Here is a 19,896-nt window from a genome sequence, read left to right on the forward strand (position 1 = left end):
ACCTATGGCTTAGTTATCAATAGTACAAAGCAGAAATCGAGAATCTTACTGAAGAAACTAGACGGGAATTCCTAACTTTTCTATTAATTTTTCAATCGTAACTTCAAATTCTGGCTTTCCTGTTTGTACAATCCACGTCTTGCTTATTTATTAATACGCTTGTAGGCGGGCGAATACGCCTACACCCAGATGCGGGGTGCTCGTAAACTATGAGCGCTAGGTGCCCAAGGAGGCGCTGCAAGAAATAATATTAAACAAGGAAAAATGAAAGAATGAATAAGTGTATAGAAGAATAGGGGGAGGTACTTACCCTTTGGTGCAAGGAGCGATGTGCGGGAGGTGTGTTGACAAGACGCCTGAGAAGCGATGAGAGGGAAAGGATGCTGTGGAGTGGAAGCGTGTGTATATGTTTGTGTGAGTGTGCTTTTGTTGGACTCTGAGAAAGGTAGGCAATATTTGGGCTCAGGCTCAGAGAGGCGTAATGGAAGTAGAAGTGAGGTAAGCGGAAGAGTGAAGGGGAATACTGCAATAAGAGCACTAGATGCGGTTGAGGGACGGGCAATAGTGCAATCAATGCACTAGATGCGGATGAACATGCGTGAAGCGATCATTTGGAGATGCGTTTAGATGCGGATGATGCGAACTGTTAGGTGTCAGTGGAAGTGATGCGTAGCGGGCTGAGATGCGGTAAGAAGGACATCAGCAGCAGACAGCACTGAAGCGTATTGATGCAATGCCTCACAGAGAACAGCTAGGAGTCAGCGGAAGTGAAGCGTAGCAGGCTGAGAAGCGATAAAGCGTGATTAGCAGAGAAGCGTCTGAAACAATGCCCCACAGAGAACTGTGTTGGCAGGAAGGGTGATCACATGGTCCAAAAGGAAGTAGTAGGGCAATGGGTCTGGAATATAGACACACAAACAACGGAGAAAGGAAATAGAAGCTATAGGTAGTGACGTATTAGGCATAAGAAACGGAAATAACAAGTTGAGATAGATAGAAGGTTTAAGTGAACAAAAAGGTGAAAGTCGAAACAAGTGGAAGAGTGAAATAATAACTTAGTTGAGGCGATAAGAAATAGAAAGAAGAGAATTGAAGCGGATGCGTACGTCAGTACGAGCGCGGGCGCGAGGCTGGCCCGCGAGAATCGGAAGCTAGCCAAATTGGCCGAAGGTCCCCGGTCACGACCGAACAACGCTGAAGTAGAAATCTCAATCTTTCCAGACAAACTAGTCGAGAATCCCCTATTTTGCTTTTTATTCTGCAATCGTAACTTCAAATTCGTGTTTTCCTTTGTGTACAATCCATGTTTTGCTTTGTTACTTAGACAACAATTTAGAAATCTTAATCCTTCCAGTCAAACCAGATGAAAACTCCTTATTTTTTCTATTAATTCTGCAATGGTAATTTCAAATGAATTGAGTAATTTTACACATTCATTGAAACTCGAAACATATTTAACTCTCCATAATATTTATAAATAATAAAACCATACATTACACAAAAATGAAAATTTGATGAAAATCCTAAATCGTTAATTAGCACAATTATTAATACACTTTCTCTTAGTATTAGAGCAAGAAAAAGTAAAAGAAGTGATAAGTTCCTCGAGCAGAAGGGCGTTTATTATTTGGCGTAGGTTTCGGCCCGAATAGTTTGAGCGAGTTTTTGGGCTAAAAAAGGGGAAACTTACCTACGTTACCAGAGGCAGTAACTTGTTGAACCAGAGAGTCCTCCTCCTGCCTCTTGTAACACCTACGTTATGCTTTTGTGGGGCGTAGATGGACAGAGGTCGCCTTCGCCGTACCATGTACTTTAGCTTCTATTACAGGCTTACAAATATAGATCTGTGATGCGTAATTGATTAAAAGTGGGTGGTATATCTCTTCCTCTTTGGAAGCATTCAACAGTAACACACACTACTTATGGCTGATGCACAACAACAACCTGCTCCACATACATTTTCTACACGTGCAGCTACACTTGGTTTGGCGTGTATAGAAATCTTTGTCGTGAGGAAAGATGGTCCTAGAGACTAAGCGAACATGAAAGTCTAGAAGCAGGTTCCCGTAATTATTTCGCTGCTTTGGTTCAAGATTCTGCTAAATAACCTAATAAAGTTCTGGTTTAACATAACTAAGCAATGGTAATTTAGAAGAATCCTTGGTGGTCTTCTTATTTATAAAGAAGTAGGTCAGGAAGTATTACAGGAAGGTTGTCCTTTTGAATTCTGCATAATACTTGGATTCCTGAATACTTTATTAAAAAGAATACTAGTATGCTGAATTATTAGAAGTTATTTTGAGAAAAAAAAAAAATCATTGCAACCAACATCCAGTTGATGTAGATTCTTGGAAAGAGTTGGTATTATTTACACGTCACATTAGGATTACAAGCTAATTTCTTTCGGCATTATTTTATGTACACACAAATAGGCAATTTCCCTTGCTTGTAATTATTAAGTATTTTCATTGAACCTATTTTTCCTTTACTTATCTATTTTTTACGGCGCGTCCACATCTTAAGTCATTAGCGCCCATAGCTTTTTCCAGTGCACTGCCGGCCTCTGGACAAACACACCTTTCTTTATTTTATATGAATTTTTGCCCATTATTTTTTTTTTTAATTATCATTTCTCGCTAATAAAGGAAAACTAGTAGGAGAGGATTGACTAGAGACTAGAGTAATCAATAAACAATCTTACGACCACTACTTTTGGTTCGTGACGTTTAATTCAAAAATAATTTCATCTACTTACTTCACTTTATTATTGCTTTTGCTTATTGTTATCTTATGTTGCAAAGAGAATACCTAGATTCTTATATAGACAACTTGGAAACGGTATGATACCAGTAATATAAATATTCCTAACCCGTATCTTAGACAACTAATATATTTTTAATGGGTGACTATGGAATTATGAAACAACTTAAAAATAACGAATGCATAAATAGGTGCACTGAGGACGCACAAAATTCATGTTTTAGTGCAGTCGGCATACTCAGCAATCCATTCGCACAATTATGTCCTTAGTGGTAGCATTTTCGAACACTTACCTTATATATTTCGATAAAGATAATGTCATTAAGTAAGTTTTAATAAAATGAAAACAAAAAATTAATCTACAGGGGCTTTTCTCCTAGTAATAAAGATGCTTCTATCTTCTTCTGGAAGAAGAAGATAATTTTTATTGATTGGAGTACACGTATGTAGGTACTGTAGCCATCACTACCCGGCAATACTGCGCTCTGATTGACCGTCATCAAAACCTTTCGCCACTTTATTTCGAGTCATAACAGGTTTGCAGGTCAACTTCCTATAGAATTAATTGAGAATCCAGTGACGAGAATTATAATTAATGCAACTTTTCCTTTATTTATTAAGTTTAAAAAACTAAATTTTAGTTGAAAACAATTTCAAATCATTTCTCTCTATTGAAGAAATATTGCGTATTCGGCTGTGTAGTTAAGATATTTAGAAATTCTTTACTGCATTCTCTGTGAATTGGTGAGAAGACTATCACAAATCGCAATTAATTTTGTCTGTGTTGCATTGTCTGAGCATTTAGCTTCTTTTGATGGTCTAACGACTGTGGAAGGTGTCTTTATTATTCAGTTATAAAGTGTATCTTTTCTCCATATTATGCTGCCTTTAATATAGAGCAGATAAAAGACTAATTTACTATTTTTTTCTGTTGTCTTATTTAAAACATTATTTGTTTTTATTATAAAAAAGAGTCAGTGAAAGTACTTGTAGTTTTGTATAATTAGCTACTTACATACAGTAATTAAGCATAATGTCCGTAAATTCCAAATGAGATCTTTTAAAATTAATGTATTTTGTGCCCAGAACTAAAACAATTATGCTTAGTATTCTCATTTATTCCACTACAAATTTTTAACCTCTTTTTCCAGCAGTTAGCTTATCTGTGCTTTCATCAACGTCAGTTATTAAATTTGCACAAAACGTAGGTGAACTCCTACATCATAAATGTACAGCAGTTTTACTCCTGGTAACGACAATGGTATTCGCTGATGGCCCCCTTATTCTAAGTGGGGTATTTAGGCTTGAATCAATGTGGTAACCGATCACAAACTGGCAGTCGCCCACCTCACAAATACTACGCTGTGGATGATGGCTATCATTCACTTTACTTACCTTACTACATTTCGCACCAAAGTTACGCTACTGGGGCGTTTTGTTCTTCTGATATAAATTCGCAATTTTACCTCATCTTAAGCAAAAATTTAAAGAAAAAAATTATATTTATAAAGAAATATTTTTTAGGTAACTATATATCGGCAGAAAATTGTAATTTCTCTACATGAAGGATGTCGATTTTCATTGGGTTGAATATTTCACCAAACACAAAGTAAACAAACTCCAAAAAATAAATCTGTATTAATATGAACACTTTTGTTTTACGAACTTGTTTTTTTTTTTTTTTTTTTTTTTTTTTTTTTTTTTTTTTTTTTTTTTTTACAAATACCTAAATAAAATAAATAAATTTGAATTTTGGAAGACTGTTTGGTGACTGGTTCTAGTGCTGGACCGCACACTGCCTTACTTCTTTTGCACCCCATAGCTGAGCTTCACCTTGCCTGGGAAATTACGAGACAGAATGTTATCCTGTACAGACTTAATCAGGGTCTTTTCCTGAGCCGTAGAATCTTTCATCTTAAGAAAGTATTCGAGCGCTGTGCGAGCAGCCTTGCCTCGTTTGCTAGTTCCGGGAATTATTTTCACCTTGTACCTGAAATGAAGCAAGATTTACTATTATATAGAGAGAGTTCAGGTTCAGATTTGAAAGTGTCTTAGTACCTTTTTTTATTTTTTTTAAATGCGTTTATTGAAAAATGTTTTTAATTAGCTGGCAGATTAATAAAAACAAAAATCAAGTTTAAAACATTATTTTTTGACTGGTCGAAACTTTCAATGTATTAAAAAAAAAGAGTAAATCTAAACGAAAAATAAGGAAGCATGGAAACCAGAAAACTTAGTTTGTATGAAAAATTATACACTCCCTATTATCAGCAGCACGATACGAAGTTTACTTTTAAGGTGGTTTCGTTAAAAATTTGATAAGAATGAGGGCCACTCAATGAGAACAACTCCATTTATAAATACTTACTTAAAACTTAGTAAGGCAGAGTATGGTGCGATTACCGGCACCGCGAACAGCATTTCATCTTCTGGATGTGGTTGTCCGGTCAAGAAGTCTATCATGTCCAACTCCTCGGCTATTGGCTCATCTTCTTCCTCCTCGAGAAAATCTTCCTTGGGCATCTTGGGCGGCCTAGTCGAGCGTTCTTCGGGACTTCCTCCCACTTTAGGTAGTGGGTGTTTAGTTTTCTTTGACTTCTTGGGCTCTTTTTTCTTCCCGTCCGACTAATATATATACAAAATTAAAATAGTAATCATTCAGAAAATGAAGAACGTATTTCTATCATCACTTTTTTTTAAAAAAATTTAAGGCGCGTCATTGGTGCCAGAAGTTTTTTTCAATGCACAGCCGGCCTCTCGTTACAGACAAAATTTCCATCACCGTACAGTGAGCTGTAAGAAGCTCTTAGGAAGAGAAAGTTTAATAGCTAGCAGCTAGATTCCAACCCGCGATCTCCGCGTAGTAATCCAATACGCTAACCTCTCAGTTAATCCCTCCCTCTTTATCATCAAGATAATAATTGGGTATCCAAAAAGCGCAGGCCTACTGGCTTATCTATAGTGTCTTTTACGCACCCGTTCCCAACCAGTCTGCCTACAATATCATCAGATATGCTGGAGCTTCAAAGTGACACACCCCAAAAACTCTCATCGCAATACTAACCCTCAGGACCGATCGTCTTTCCTTCTTCTTTTATGAAAATGACTTCTTGACTAATACCTTCCCTGCCAGTCTTCCAACATGAAGTCATTTAATAATTCGCATTGATCATGCCATAGAAAACTACCGTCATATCGTTCAACCCCACTAGCAATCTTAAGGTCCAGCCTTCCTGCCTCACAAGTATAAGTGGCGAGGGATTGTAGTTTACAAGCTTTGGCTAAGATTTTTGAATGAGAAGTACCTGTCAGGTAGAGTGCCCTTTGCATTCTTCCCTCCATTGTAACTTATAAGGCAATCAAACTTTAATCTTAACTCTCAGATTATTCTTAGAACCTCCCCCCTAAAAAAATAATTTGTCTTAAAAAATACATGATTTTCTGTATTTGTAGCAAGTTAGTAACTTCAAGTTTAGAGAAAGTCAACGTTAGAGAAAATTCTACGAATTACGACTAGCTCTTCCAAAATAACTGGATTTTCTACTTGGTATCCTATCAACACTTTAATCGTACCTTAATATTATATAGTTGATAAAACCGAACAATGACTAAGGGCACTTTGGAGTGATACTCATGGTTGCACTTTTCTAAGCAACTCTATAAAATCCTCAAATCTTTGGGAAAGTATTTCAAACGGAAGTGATTTATGTGTTGAAGACTTGGTAACTAAAGTAAAGACTGTCTGACAAAAGTCACACTTACCTTTAGGACGTACATTCTAAGTACTCGCTCCTCTTCATCTTGATTCTTGTACTTCTCCTTAATCTTTTTCAGTTTGCTTCTCTGGCCACGTTTAAGAATGTTCTTCTCCACTAAGTTATCTTTTTTAGCTTCAGCTGAAAAACATTATTTACGATAAATTTGTGAAACACTCAAAGAAAAAGCCAGCATTTACTAACACCAAATTACATAAACTGCAGAGTGTGACTAACATATTTGAAGCTCTTCAGATTGTGAAGCTTTTTTTTTTTGTAATTTTTTTGTAAGTAATTTTTACGTCACTTCTCCTGAAGCTACATTGTGCTCTATGTGTAATAGATTAAACAGAATTAAAAATTTAACAGGAAGAGGGTTCAAGGTCATAATGTGACACATGATAAGGCTTCACAGGAAAATCTCAGGCCAACATCAATATCATGCTATCGCCAAACTATAAAATATAAAAATTAGATGTACTATAGAATAATGACGCATGAACTCGTAAACTTTTTTTTTCTTTTTTATTTGATATGAATGAGCTTGAATCATCAACCAAGTGTATTCGGGTCGGTAAAGATCAGTTTTAGCAAAAAATTAAAACTTGTGCGATTCTCTAAAATTACGAAAACTTTGAATTTATCGTGAATTTACTGCCGATGAATTGTTTAAGAACTGCTTACTATTTATACAGAACATATAGAAATGTTTATGAAAAAACAACATAAAGTCATTTTCAAGGAACGTTTTGTTTTCCAGCAAAATAACGCTCGTCCACTCATTTTTTGCCAGAGTTAAAATTTGGTGTGAAAACTCACACGACTTTTTTTTACTAATTAATAAAAAAAAACAAAGTAAGAAACAGAAATTGTTACATAAAGTACAAAGTACTGAAATAATATAACCCTTATTCGATTTACTTCCGTATTAAAAGTAAAGCGTACATATTGTAAAGGATTGGCTAAGTAGTTAGCGTACTGCATTCTTACGCGGAGATCCCGGGTTCGAATGTAGCTACCGCCCCTTAGATTTTCTCTTCCTAGGAGCGGTGTTGAACACTGCTTATAGTAACGAGAGAAGACCAGAGCAGTGCACTGAAAAAAGCACCGGGTGCCAGCGAACTATTTATTTACTACTAATTACTTACTATTACTATCTTAATAGTATTAATATTAATATATTTCCTATTAATTTCGATTATTTACTGTTATATGAACTATTATTTTACGAAAATATTTCAAGTTTTATTTCCTTTATCTTGGTTCAGTTTTATTTATTTCTTGACACTTACGTTTTATTTTATGTTACGCCCCATAACAACACATCTGAATTAGGAACCACCTAATAAACTAGAGACCGTTTAATAGAGAGATAGATATTGTGTGTGTGTGTGTGTGAAAGAGAGAGAGTGAGTGAGAGGGGGGATTGGGAAAGAACAACCCACTTATTCAAGTACTACTTGACTTGTGAGCGAGATTCATTACGGAACAGGATGACCGTGAATTGTGCATTTGTTCTAGAATGTTTCTCGTTAAAGTTATTCGGAACGAATAGTCCAGAACCTTAGTAGGTCCCACATCACGATTTTTACTCTAGTATTCATTTCAGTTGTTTTTCTGGACAGTTGGAGCATAGAAGCATATATGTAGTTTCAACCCTTCCGTTGACCAATAATATACATAAGACTTTAATTCCAATTTACTTACGTTGCTTACTAGAAGTTGTTGCTGTGGTGTGCTTAAAAACTTGTCTATCCTTTACTGAATCTAGATCAAAAGTAATTTTCGTCTGAATTCCCCTGAAAGTAAAAGAAGTTAAAAGCAAGTTAAAATCTGCAGAAGAAGCAGGAAAGGTTTGATTAAGGTGTGGATATAGAGTCTCTCAAGGGGAAGACACAATATGTCTTGTGCCGTAGGGCTTAGGTCCCGTCCTTTTCATATCTAATCTAATTAGAACAAGGAGAAAACAGTATTAAGTATAAAAGCAAATCGTTAAAGATACAAGATTATTGTAAAACTCTTAAAAAAAAGAGTGAGTATGAATTTAGAATACGATGGATGGGAGTTGAAACAAGTAATGCAGAAGTTGAACACAGTGATTTCGAAGATTTTGTGGAAGTAATAGCAACGCTTAAAAAATAACAAAAGTACTGGCTGTGTCACAGAAATGATTAAATACGAACAGGAAGAACACCTGTTGAATGAATTACACAATTTGTCGTTAGAAATATGGATCAAGGAAAAGATGTCGGAAGAATTGACATTGCTATTATATGTAAATAATTAAAAACGTAACATTAACAGCCACCCTGTTTTTTTCACCTAAGAGGTGGAAGTATGGCAATCTTCTCAAATTATCGTCGCGAGAATCGATTTTAATGAATAAAGTTTAATTTTATGTAGATATGGATAGTGAGTGTCTTGCATACTTTGGAAAGGGAGATACCCAACTAAGTATGGCCTCTTCTCTCCGTGACATTAAAGTACCATCCTGCTTTTACTCCTACCTTTGAACCTTTTCATGAATCTTTATAGAAGAAATATACACAAAAATCCACCGTACTGTTAGAAATTTTATAACTATTCACATCATTTAAATAGTTTTACTTCATTAAATTAAAGGCTTGCAGTAAAACATCCTCTAAAAAAACAAAACAAAAAACAAGCCCTATCATTTGGGCTAAGAAAAAGGTATCCACACATTTTAGTTCTTTAGCTATTTATGAGATGTTGCTGCTTGTAACATTATTTTGGGTCAATACAGTTATAGTTCCTAGGGCTACCTCTTTGTTATAATTCTCGTTTGCATTTGTTAAAACCTGTTTTGAATTTTTTAAGTGTGTAATTGCGTTTCATTTTAAAACCTGTGCATTAATAATTGAACTATACTATTTTCAATAAATTTAAGTTAAATAAAGTGCTAATGTTCACACAACAAAACCTTTTGTACATAAATATGGTCAACATAAGGGTCTGTGACATCTAATAAATTCTAAAAAATTTAATGTAGTAAAATTACTCAAAAGATATCAATTGTTATAAAACTTAGAAAAATTGATTTTCATGTTTTCAATATCTTTTGTAGCATCAAAACATCGATCAATGGCGAATTGTAGAGTAAAAATAAAAAAATGAAAGTGTATTTTTAGGCGCAGCCTTGTAATTGCGGTTCCTGTCGCATTATGTAACAGATTCAATTGGTTAAGGTAGTAATTTTTGTAGTAGATAGATCCATCTGTACAATGTACTATTACAATTTAAAACAAAGTTGAGATTCTTCATAACAAAGAAGATAAGAACTAAACATTATAATTGCTGAATGGAACACTTTAGTGCTTAAGGTAGCGTTACCTTAATTCAGGTGATAGATCTGTACATTGTACTGACAGGGTAGTATAGGTTTAGGGCTGCAATTTTCCTTAATGTAGGAAATTGATCTATAACGTTACACTGACTAAGTTACACTTTAGGATCAAGCTTATAAGGTTTGCAAATGTATCTTTAAACCAACTTACAACGTGCCAATTCCTTGACTAAGGTTGACGTCTACATCTGGAAATTCGGTTTTTGGTTTATGGTTTACATGGTTGGCGGCGTGCTGTTTTGTACTAGTCTCATCCTCTGTATCAGTGGACAAGTCTTCTGGATCTACATCGCCTTTACTGCAACTATCTTGATCCTGATCTCTTTTATAGTCATCGTCCGAGTTATATACTTCGTTACTAGCATCATCTTGACTGTACGATTCTTTTCTAACAGCATCAAGGTTAGATGTTTCTTTACTATTAATATGACTGTATTTGCTAACACCATCCTTGATATACATTTTTTTACTAAGCTCATCTAGGCTACACATTTCTTTGCTAACATCATTTTGGCCTGACTCACTCACTTCTTGACTACCTATGTCTTCTAGGCTACATGCTTGCTGACTGCCATCGCTATAGCTATATAATTCTTGAATATTCGCATCCTCTTGACTACACATTTCTTGACTAAACACTTCCTCTTGACTATATACTTCTTGACTGCATACTTCGTCCTGACTAAATGTTTCTTGACTACCATCACCAGCAGTCGCTTCAGTGCTAAACGAATCTTGGGTTTCTAGAACAAAATATGAAACCATCCGTTAAGTTACGAACCAATTTGTTCAGAAACTAAACATAAAAATGTATAAAAAGACAAAATATGGTGCGATGCTGTGATCAAATGTTCTTAAAACTAAACTACACCGTATAGATATATTATAGTGCGGCATTGTAGTTTCTGGCTAAAATTGATGATAGGATCATCCCAATTTGAAATCAAGATTTTTTGTCTTTTTCCTTTCCTTCAAAAATTTTGCAGCTTAATACTTGAAATTTAAAGTCGAACTGTGACATTTCCTCTCTAGAACTCCAAAAATAAAATTAAACAAATAAAACAGTAATATCGCTCTCCACTAAATTTTCTTTCTATCTGGTAATTTATAGCTTGTACAAAGCAGTACAGTGTAATGGTTTACGGGGTGTCTAGGGTTAAATTCGCTGAGGGCCCTGGCAGAAGATAAACGTTCAAGGAGCAATAATTGTTGTGTCAGATGGATGCAAACGTACCTGATGGATTCTCGGCCGGGATTTCCGGTAGATTGTCTACAACGGGTTCATCGATAACGGCATCCATCAAGCCGCATTTTGTCTTCCTCTCGCCAGCGTGCCTTTAAATTAAAAACACACATCAATGTGAAGCCTTCTAGAATTAAAACTGTCCGGTAGGACAGTTGTATAAGGGTTGACCATCAAAAACTGCACGAAAAAGTGTAACGTTGAAAAACACCCAACTTTGACAATTTTTTTCTATTTTTCTATAAAAGATAAAATTCCCAAATTTTCTTTAAATCTTACTCCAAACCATCCTTTATAACTGTAATTTTTTTGCAACCACCCAGATCTAATAGGTTTCGAGAATAAAGTTGCCGAAAATGAGCAAAAACGGCTTTTTCAAAAAATGTTCTTGTTCTTCTTCTTGTTGTTGTTGTTCTTGTTACCTTTTTTGTAAACAACGTAGCGCCTAAACGCGCGGACCGATTTTCATGAATGAGGTGTCATTCGATTCGGAATTTTATGTAGATGTGCCTTTTGGGGGTCTCGATCCTGTACATTGGATGGGAGAGGAGTTAGCCCCCTTTATGTAAGGCCCCCTCCAAAATTATTATTACTAATTACTCTGTAAATCTTGGCCCGATTTTGATAAAATTTGATAGGATGATAGGGTTAGGGCTCCCCTACCTAACAATAAAGCGACGATCTGCTCTTACACTTGTTAAGGGGAAGTATAGCAATCGTTTCAAATTATCGACACGTGAACCGATTTTCATGAATGAAGTGTCATTCGAATCGAAATTTTGTACAAATTTGTACTTTAAAAGTCTCGACGCTATGCCTCATAAGGAGGGGAGTTCGCCCCACCCAAATAAGGCCCTTTCTAAAACTATTATTACCAATATTTCTACAAAGCTTAGTCCGATTTTGATAAAATTTAGCACGAAGAAGTGATTAAAGCTCCTCTACGTGGCTGTGAAGTGCCATCATGCTCTTACACCTACTAAGAGGAAGTACTGCAATCGTTAAAATTATCAATGAGTGAACCGATTTACATCAATGAATTGTCGTTCGATTCAAAATCTTTGCCTTTTAGGGAGAAGTACTGTAATCGCAGTTTATTTTTCTTGCTCCTCTTAAAAGGAACTACTGAAATCGCAGTTTAATTTTGCTATTTACGTACAAATACCTTCCTATTTTATTCAAAACGCTTTCTCAAAAAAATGGTTATTGAGGATGGTTTGGGGACCGCAATTATAACCATTCTTTAAAAAGATCTCTCCAGTGGTAGTTACGGTTCCGATTTAACACCTTATCAGGTTATAATGATAGAATAGCTTATTCCAAATTTTAAAAAAATCTGTAAAGCAGACGTAACTTTGCTAATAGACAAAAAGGAAAATCTATCCAAAAGGTACAAAAATCTCCTTAACAAAAACTTACAGTTTAAAATGTTAAGTATAAGGGTTGATTAAACGCCAAAAGGTACACAAATCAGCAAGTACCCAACATTTCATTAATACTTCATTGATATTATTTAAGTAATTTTACCGCATTAATTTTCATTAATATTTTTTAAGAATTTATTAGATGTCACATACCCTTATGCTGGCCAGTTCATTCATAATAGTTATAATTGTGATAAAATGTATATTATATCTTCGTATAAATAGGTACTTTATTTTAACTCTATTCCAAATTATTCTTCTGATTTCTCTTTAATGTGCCCTTTATTCTGAAGTTGTCACATATACATGCATGTTAAATTAGAAAAAGACAAATTTAGAGTCGGCTACTGTTTAAATTTGAATCACGGAGGATTTAAAACAATATTTCAGTCTGGAATTCGTCTTACCGAAATATTCGTGAGGACAAATAACACACAGTTAATAACAAGTAGATTATTCAACATTATTTATTCATTTCTCAATTGTAATTTAATTTAGTTCCCCTAATTTTACTTATAGTAAAATACTGGAATAATTAGCTGTCCTAAAAATATGCATATCTTATTTATTTTATATTACATATACTCAACATTGTGGGAAGAACACCTAGATGGAGAATGTAATTGAAGTAAACTATATTATTTACGATAAAGCCAGATTGACTACTACATAAAATAACAATTACTTTAATCGAAGAATAAACTTAAACCGACGATTTTTATTTAAAAATAAAAATAAATAAATAAAATCATTGATGTATGTTGGTGTAAGCAATTTTTAAAAAACGTTTATGAATTTTTTAGCCTCATATTTTTTCATTTTTTATAACGTTTTCTTTTTCACCTGTAATCAATAGTTTGATTATTATAGATAAATAGATATTACAGTCAATCTAAGTTAAATGGTGTGCTACTTGAACAAATATTTTGTAGATGAAAATGGCCAGCATAAGGGTATGTGACATCTAATAAATTCTTAAAAAATATTAATGAAAATTAATGCGGTAAAATTACTTAAATAATATCAATGAAGTATTAATGAAATGTTGGGTACTTGCTGATTTGTGTACCTTTTGGCGTTTAATCAACCCTTATACTTAACATTTTAAACTGTAAGTTTTTGTTAAGGTAGTAAAACGCACTCTACTTTCTTTTAGTACAAGTTGTATGTTAAGTTAATAAATGTAAAGTACGCTACATTTAAGCTGATTTCAATTTATACAGGTTCCTTGTATAATACTTAACTGTTTATATCATGTAAAATGAGGCTCACTCCAGTGAAGTACAACTTCAGGCATGAGTTCAGTTATACCCTTTGCCTGTTATTAAATAAAAATAATACCAATAATAAACCTAAGTCTTAAATTATTATTCTATGTTAGCTTTAGCTGAAGACTTAGTAATAATACACTGATAATGCACTGCTGACTTCGCAATGTAATAATTGAAAGATTCAGAAATTACACCGCAAAATGAAATTTTAATTATTAATTAGGATTAATCTAAGTTAATTAAAGATTATTCTTTTTAATAAAAGGATTAAGTAAGTAGATCTGAAAACTAGTATTTTGGAAAGAAAATATTTAGATTGTGCGCTCATATAAATATCTTGGTGATGATGTTCTTAACAAGGAAACTTCGAATAATTTGGTTTTTATGCTTACACGTACATATTGCACATATGTAGATTATACAAAAGAAATTTGAAATTGTGACAATTGTAGATATTGACAATGTGACTAAATATTAAAAGTATTTCAACATGGTACAAACCAAAAAATGTAATAAGTAGTAAATTAGGAATGTCTTTATGTTTTGAAGCGTCAAATTAGAAAGATCAATTAACTAAAATGCTTGAAAGATACATTATCATCGTTAAGGTGCAAATCGTTAGAGCGAGCAGCAGCAGCTACTATTGTATTATAGTATACTTCTACCTAAAAAATTTTGGGTAAAATTTTTAAAATATTTTTTAAATACAAAATAAATATTTTGAAGTACTTGGTACCACTGTAGAAGTAATTTAGACCACGAATTTTTCACCTTAAAGTTATTTTGAAAATTTTTACCACTTTTAGAAAAAAAAAAAAAAAATTCTCTAGTAGTTAATTTTAAATTTTTACGACCCCATTAGGTACTTCTTTCAAGGTACAGCTGAAATATTTGAAAGAAGAATCTTGAAAATCATAATTTTAACGCTCACTAACAAAGTTTATCACAGCCTCTTGCTTACATGTGTATATAAAAGCACATTATCCACAGTATCGACAGATTTATGATCACACTTAAATCTAAATAGAATCTTTTGTAGGAACAAAGTTTGTTTCCAACCAGCGCTTGTTCTCTAAGTTACTATGACATCTATAACTGCGCTACAAATCACTCTTTGAGTGGAGAACATGCCCATTAGTAACACACTTTAAGTAATATTCTGTCATCCTCAAAAGATAGTCGCTAGGATAGTGATATTTTAAGCGCCACCAAGGAGGGTATGAACTATGGAAAGATGATCAAAAAAGTTTTTTCTCGAATTTTTGACGAAAGTTCAGAAACGTATAATGAAGCTTTAACGAAGGGGCGCATAATTTAAGGCTGAGTTTATTTAAATCACTTAAAATAAAATTGTTCAGTTGAATCCCTACAGTTGACTTCAGTTTGTTCAAAATGTAAGTACATCCAAATCAGTCTTCACGTTCAAGAAAGTGAAAGTAATGTTCTAAGATACAGTTTTGTTCAACTTGATTTTTTCCATTTTTTGGGCTATTCCTCTAAGGTATGCTGAATATTGGGATATTAATAGGTAGAATCGCTGGAATATAGCGATAACAATAAAAAGTAAAGTAGTCATTAATTTTTTTGAGGTAGGGCTTAACGACTACCAGATTAAGTGTCGCGGACTGAGGACGAAGCTATTACTATAAATTTTACTAAATAAACAAAACATAGCAACAAGCAGGTCTTGTACTGGTGATCTCCACTCATTATTATATTTTATTATTATATTAAATAAAAGGAAATTTTATTTTGTTTTATTTTTTTAAGTGAAGATAGCATTAACTTTAATTTTTAGACAGTACTGTTCTGTTTAGTATTTCTTAATCTGAAGTAAGCAAGCTATACGAGTATTGCATTTTGAATTGCCTACTGTTTTATTATTATTTTCTGTTACTAGTTACGTTAAAGAAAGTAATAAAAGGTTTCAAAACTCACCTAAACACTGACGACTCCTCCAATTTAAACATAAACCCGAACCCCATAGCTAGTTGAGCAGGTAACAGGAAGTTCTTCTGACCCCTGATCATAAAGCTTCCGGTAGTTAAATATTCACCTGTAAAAATTAGTGAAATATCCGTTGAATAACACTTACACCAATCTTTCTTACTGCAAAGTAGGTACAAAGTTGTAACTAGAGAACCCATAGATTGTAAAAAAAGTACATTCTTATCTCTAGATGTTCAAGCGTATTTTGACTATTTACTATTTTTCCAACAGTTCCTTATTAGCTACTCTTTTTAATTCTACTTTATACTTTCTATAATCTTATGAAAAGTTTTAAAAAAAATAGCTGCGTTGAACCTAGAAATTCGGACTAATTTGGAACACTACTTTGAAACAAAAAACAAAGTATCATCACATACGTTATACCAGGTATCAATGTAGTAGAGAAAAAAACTATATTTCTATATAAGCTGCTTAGGTGTGGTTCAAAAATGTAGGGGAGTTATATGAGTCTAAAACTTAATCTTGGCCCAGAGCGTCTTAGATTCAACACACCTCACACCAATTGTAGAAGCCCCTACACCAAAAAACTTAAGATGTAATTAGGCGTGACTCTCTACACCGTAAATCGCATCTTCCGAACTTTTTTTTTATGATTTAAGGCGCGTCAACATCTAAGGTTATTGGCACCCGGAGCTTTTTTCAGTGCACTGCCGGCCTCCGGACAGTGTTCTCTCGTTACAGACAACACTGTCCATCACCGGACAGTGAGCTTTAAGAAGCTCCTAGAAAGAGAACATCTAAGGGTCAGCAGCTGGATTCGAACCTGGGACCTCCGCGTGAGAGTCCAGTATGCTAACCTCATAGCTAATCCCTTCCCTTATCTTCCGAACTTCTGACGCAAGATGTTGAACGGTATCTTTTCTAGGAAATTAAGCAGGGTCATTGATCATTATATTATATATAAATTCGACCTAGTCCATGGAGTTTCAGAAGACTTCCACCTCAGTTTGTGCCTCAAAAAGCTCACGCCGACTTGGTCTGTAAAACCATTCTTCAAAAATCAAGCATTTTCGAATGGTTCTCTGTGTTTCTAAGGATATTGTTACCTTTAAACAATATCCTTAGAAACAGAACATTTGAATTTTTCCCTGACTAAGCTTATAGCCCTGGCTCGCTCTGATTACCTTCACTTTCACTCCAAGGTCAGCTTTACCTGATAAAATTTTCAAATACGGTGGAGATAAAATCTGATCAGTGTTTTGCCTGCTAAGATAGCGGATGTTATACTGCCAAATATTGATGGGTTTAATTTATAGAAAATATGATCCGAATTTCCTAAGCTTAATTAGTGATAAAACCAACAATTTGTTAATTTTTAGGTGAAAAACGCACCGAAATTTTCTTTCATCTAGATAGGTAGATCAGAGTAATGTTACCTGAAATGGATTAATTTTTATTAGAAAAAATCAAATAATTACCTGCTGGGGCGGTTTTCGAAACTTGATCGTGACGAACCCACCATGCAGAACACATCACCTTTGCTTCCCAGCCGATACTTTAAAAAACAAGTATTAAAATCATAGTAAACATTTTTGTAACCTTAAAACTCAGCAGTTTAATGAAAAATAAAATAAAATATAAATTAAAATAAAATTTGTAAACGCAGTTTATTTCTTCTTATATATATATATATACATATATATACGAGGCGAGTTTTTTAAGGAAGTACATTTTGAAATAAAAGAAAAACATGTATACTTTTCTTAACAATATTATTTTAAGAAAGTCTGTACCTAAATTTAGTTTTCTACATAATTGCCACTAATATTTTAGGCACTTATCGTATCCTACAACCAGCTTTTGAATGCCATCCTCATAGAAGTCTGCCGCCTGATATGACAACCACCGCAACACGGTCCTTCTGACCTTATAATCGCCGTCGCGGCGCTGACCACCCAGATGCATCTTCAAATGCAGAAACCGGTCACTGGTGCCAGATTGGCACTGACGGAGTATGATTAAAGTCGTTCCCAGCCAAATGATCCGATGAGATTTTGAGATTGATTAGCCGTGTATGGATGGGCATTGTCATGGAGCAAAACGATCCGCAATTTTTTCATGGTCTCACAATACGTAGCAGAATTTATTATGTCTCCACGAGGAAACAATCTAGAATGTTATAAAATGTGTAAAGATAATAACTTCTCTAATGATTCTGTTAAAATGTATTTAGCTGTAAAGAGAAAGTACAAAATCGACTTTGGATGAAGTAAAAAAAAGAGTACTATCAATTTGAAAAACAATTATGTAATTTTTAGGATCCTTGAATTTTGGTCGTAGTTAAAAAATGTAGAATTAAAATTAGTGTAAATATATACCCTCATCATGCAATGAATAAGAAAGATTCTTAAGTCAATTTTCTTCCAAAAACCGGTAATAATTAATTTTTTTCCTTTTACAGTCCAGAACTCGACTGATATATCATTAGAAGTATTGAATAGTATAAATAACTGCAAACTAAATAAAGCGACAGGACCCGATTCACAATTCCCACACTATCTCCAAACTATGTGTGACCGAATATGGAATACGGAGAATTTCCCTTATTTCTACTCTGAGATCAAATTGAAATTATTATTTAAAAAAGGAGATATGTCTGATCCTCTTATTACAGAGGTATAGCCATATGCTGAAGCGATACCTGTAACAGACGGCCATATTTCCGGCTTCGTTCAAAGTCCTGGGAGGGATTGGATTCCCCGTAGGATTCTTTACAACTACACTGCTAGCACCATTCAAATCAGCATGAACGTAGATGTCGCCTTTTTTCAGGTACCTTTTTACGATTAGTTCATTTTGATGCTGATCTCGCCCAGCGATCACTGCAATAAAATTGAATTACTGGATAAATTAAAACAAAACTCTTAAAACTTGGTATTTTCAACATTTAAAGAAGCATTCAAACAAAGGTGGTGAGATTAAATTTGTAGTTAAAAACCTTTAGATTTCTAAAAAACCCTATAATCTATTCTCAGCACTTCTCTTCAATTGCTTCCTATAAAAAGGTGCGATCGCTAAGGGATCTAGGTACTTCACATCTTAACGGGATAATTTTAAAACAAAAAGGTATTTAATAAGAAATGTTTAATTAATAAATACCTTTATATATAAATATTTTTTAAAAATTGTTGGAGAGAACTGTAACACCATTCTCTAACTGTAATTCTCAAGGTCTGACTTACACTTACAAGGTCCAAGTTTAAACTTCTAATTTTTACTACTGATAATTACCTTCAGTATTATATAGATTTACAGTCATAAAAAACTGTTTGAAGCATAAACGTAACATGCTAGATTTCCAGAACCCCTTTAAAATAATCTGATAAAATGTTTAGAATAAATGTGATAAGCCTGTATGTGTTTAGTGTGTATACCAACTTACTTAGTTGCACATCTTATACCATATTGAGTCGAGGTGCAACTTTAACTAGTCTATCTGCAGCGTTCAATTTTTTGGGGGGAGTGAGGTTAAGGCGCGTCAACATCTGAGGAAAATTATTCAAATTACTGAAAATATTTCTGCAAAAAAAGAACATTATAGTTAAGTTTCTCTGATTCAACACAATCTGCAACCATCACTCTCTCATCAATACATTTCCAATCTTTTATCAAATCTTCATTCCCTTCACCAATATAATTATCTACCTCTGTTGATGAAGGCCAAAACCGTTAAGGGATACAAAAAAAAAAAACAAGCGCGTACTACGACGGTAAAATCAGCGATATCATCCAGCACTGCGGACCTAACCACATTTTCAACTAAATCTTCATTTGCTTGCAGATATACTGCTTACTCTTTGTTACGCTTTCTCATATAAATAACGCCAACCAGACAAATAAAAATGCAACCATCTTTCAGACTGGCACACCCCTACACTTTTTTTTATGTCTCAAAGACGTCAATCAAATCAATGAGGGCCTTATTTAACTCTTTCACCAGTTTCTCTTGCTGGCCGTTAATTCCTCTCAAAATCAATCCTGATGAAGAGCATGACCACTCATGACAATCACACTAACCAGCGTTGTATTTCTAGGACCAGTAGCCCAGAGGTTTGAATGGAGAGTGATC

The 19,896-nt window shown here is 34.1% G+C and overlaps 1 protein-coding gene across 1 annotated transcript in view; it reads right to left on the reverse strand.

Annotated features, from left to right (window-relative positions):
- Positions 1–4,426: 4,426 nt before the first annotated feature.
- The window catches only part of Clbn (Nuclear export mediator factor NEMF homolog Clbn), a 34,937-nt gene continuing 19,467 nt past the window's right edge, over positions 4,427–19,896 (reverse strand). The window contains exons 10-18 of the mRNA XM_074143613.1: positions 18,469–18,649; positions 17,246–17,322; positions 15,756–15,873; positions 11,114–11,214; positions 10,031–10,622; positions 8,223–8,314; positions 6,523–6,656; positions 5,129–5,385; positions 4,427–4,750 (exon numbers count right to left, since the gene is read on the reverse strand). Coding sequence (XP_073999714.1) covers positions 4,561–4,750; positions 5,129–5,385; positions 6,523–6,656; positions 8,223–8,314; positions 10,031–10,622; positions 11,114–11,214; positions 15,756–15,873; positions 17,246–17,322; positions 18,469–18,649 — 1,742 coding nt within the window. The 3' untranslated portion in view covers positions 4,427–4,560. The remainder of the gene's footprint in view (positions 4,751–5,128; positions 5,386–6,522; positions 6,657–8,222; positions 8,315–10,030; positions 10,623–11,113; positions 11,215–15,755; positions 15,874–17,245; positions 17,323–18,468; positions 18,650–19,896) is intronic.

This window comes from Rhodnius prolixus, unplaced genomic scaffold, assembly GCF_049639745.1.
Source record: "Rhodnius prolixus isolate KJV_2025 unplaced genomic scaffold, Rpr scaffold_12, whole genome shotgun sequence".
Classification (NCBI taxonomy): domain Eukaryota; kingdom Metazoa; phylum Arthropoda; class Insecta; order Hemiptera; family Reduviidae; genus Rhodnius; species Rhodnius prolixus.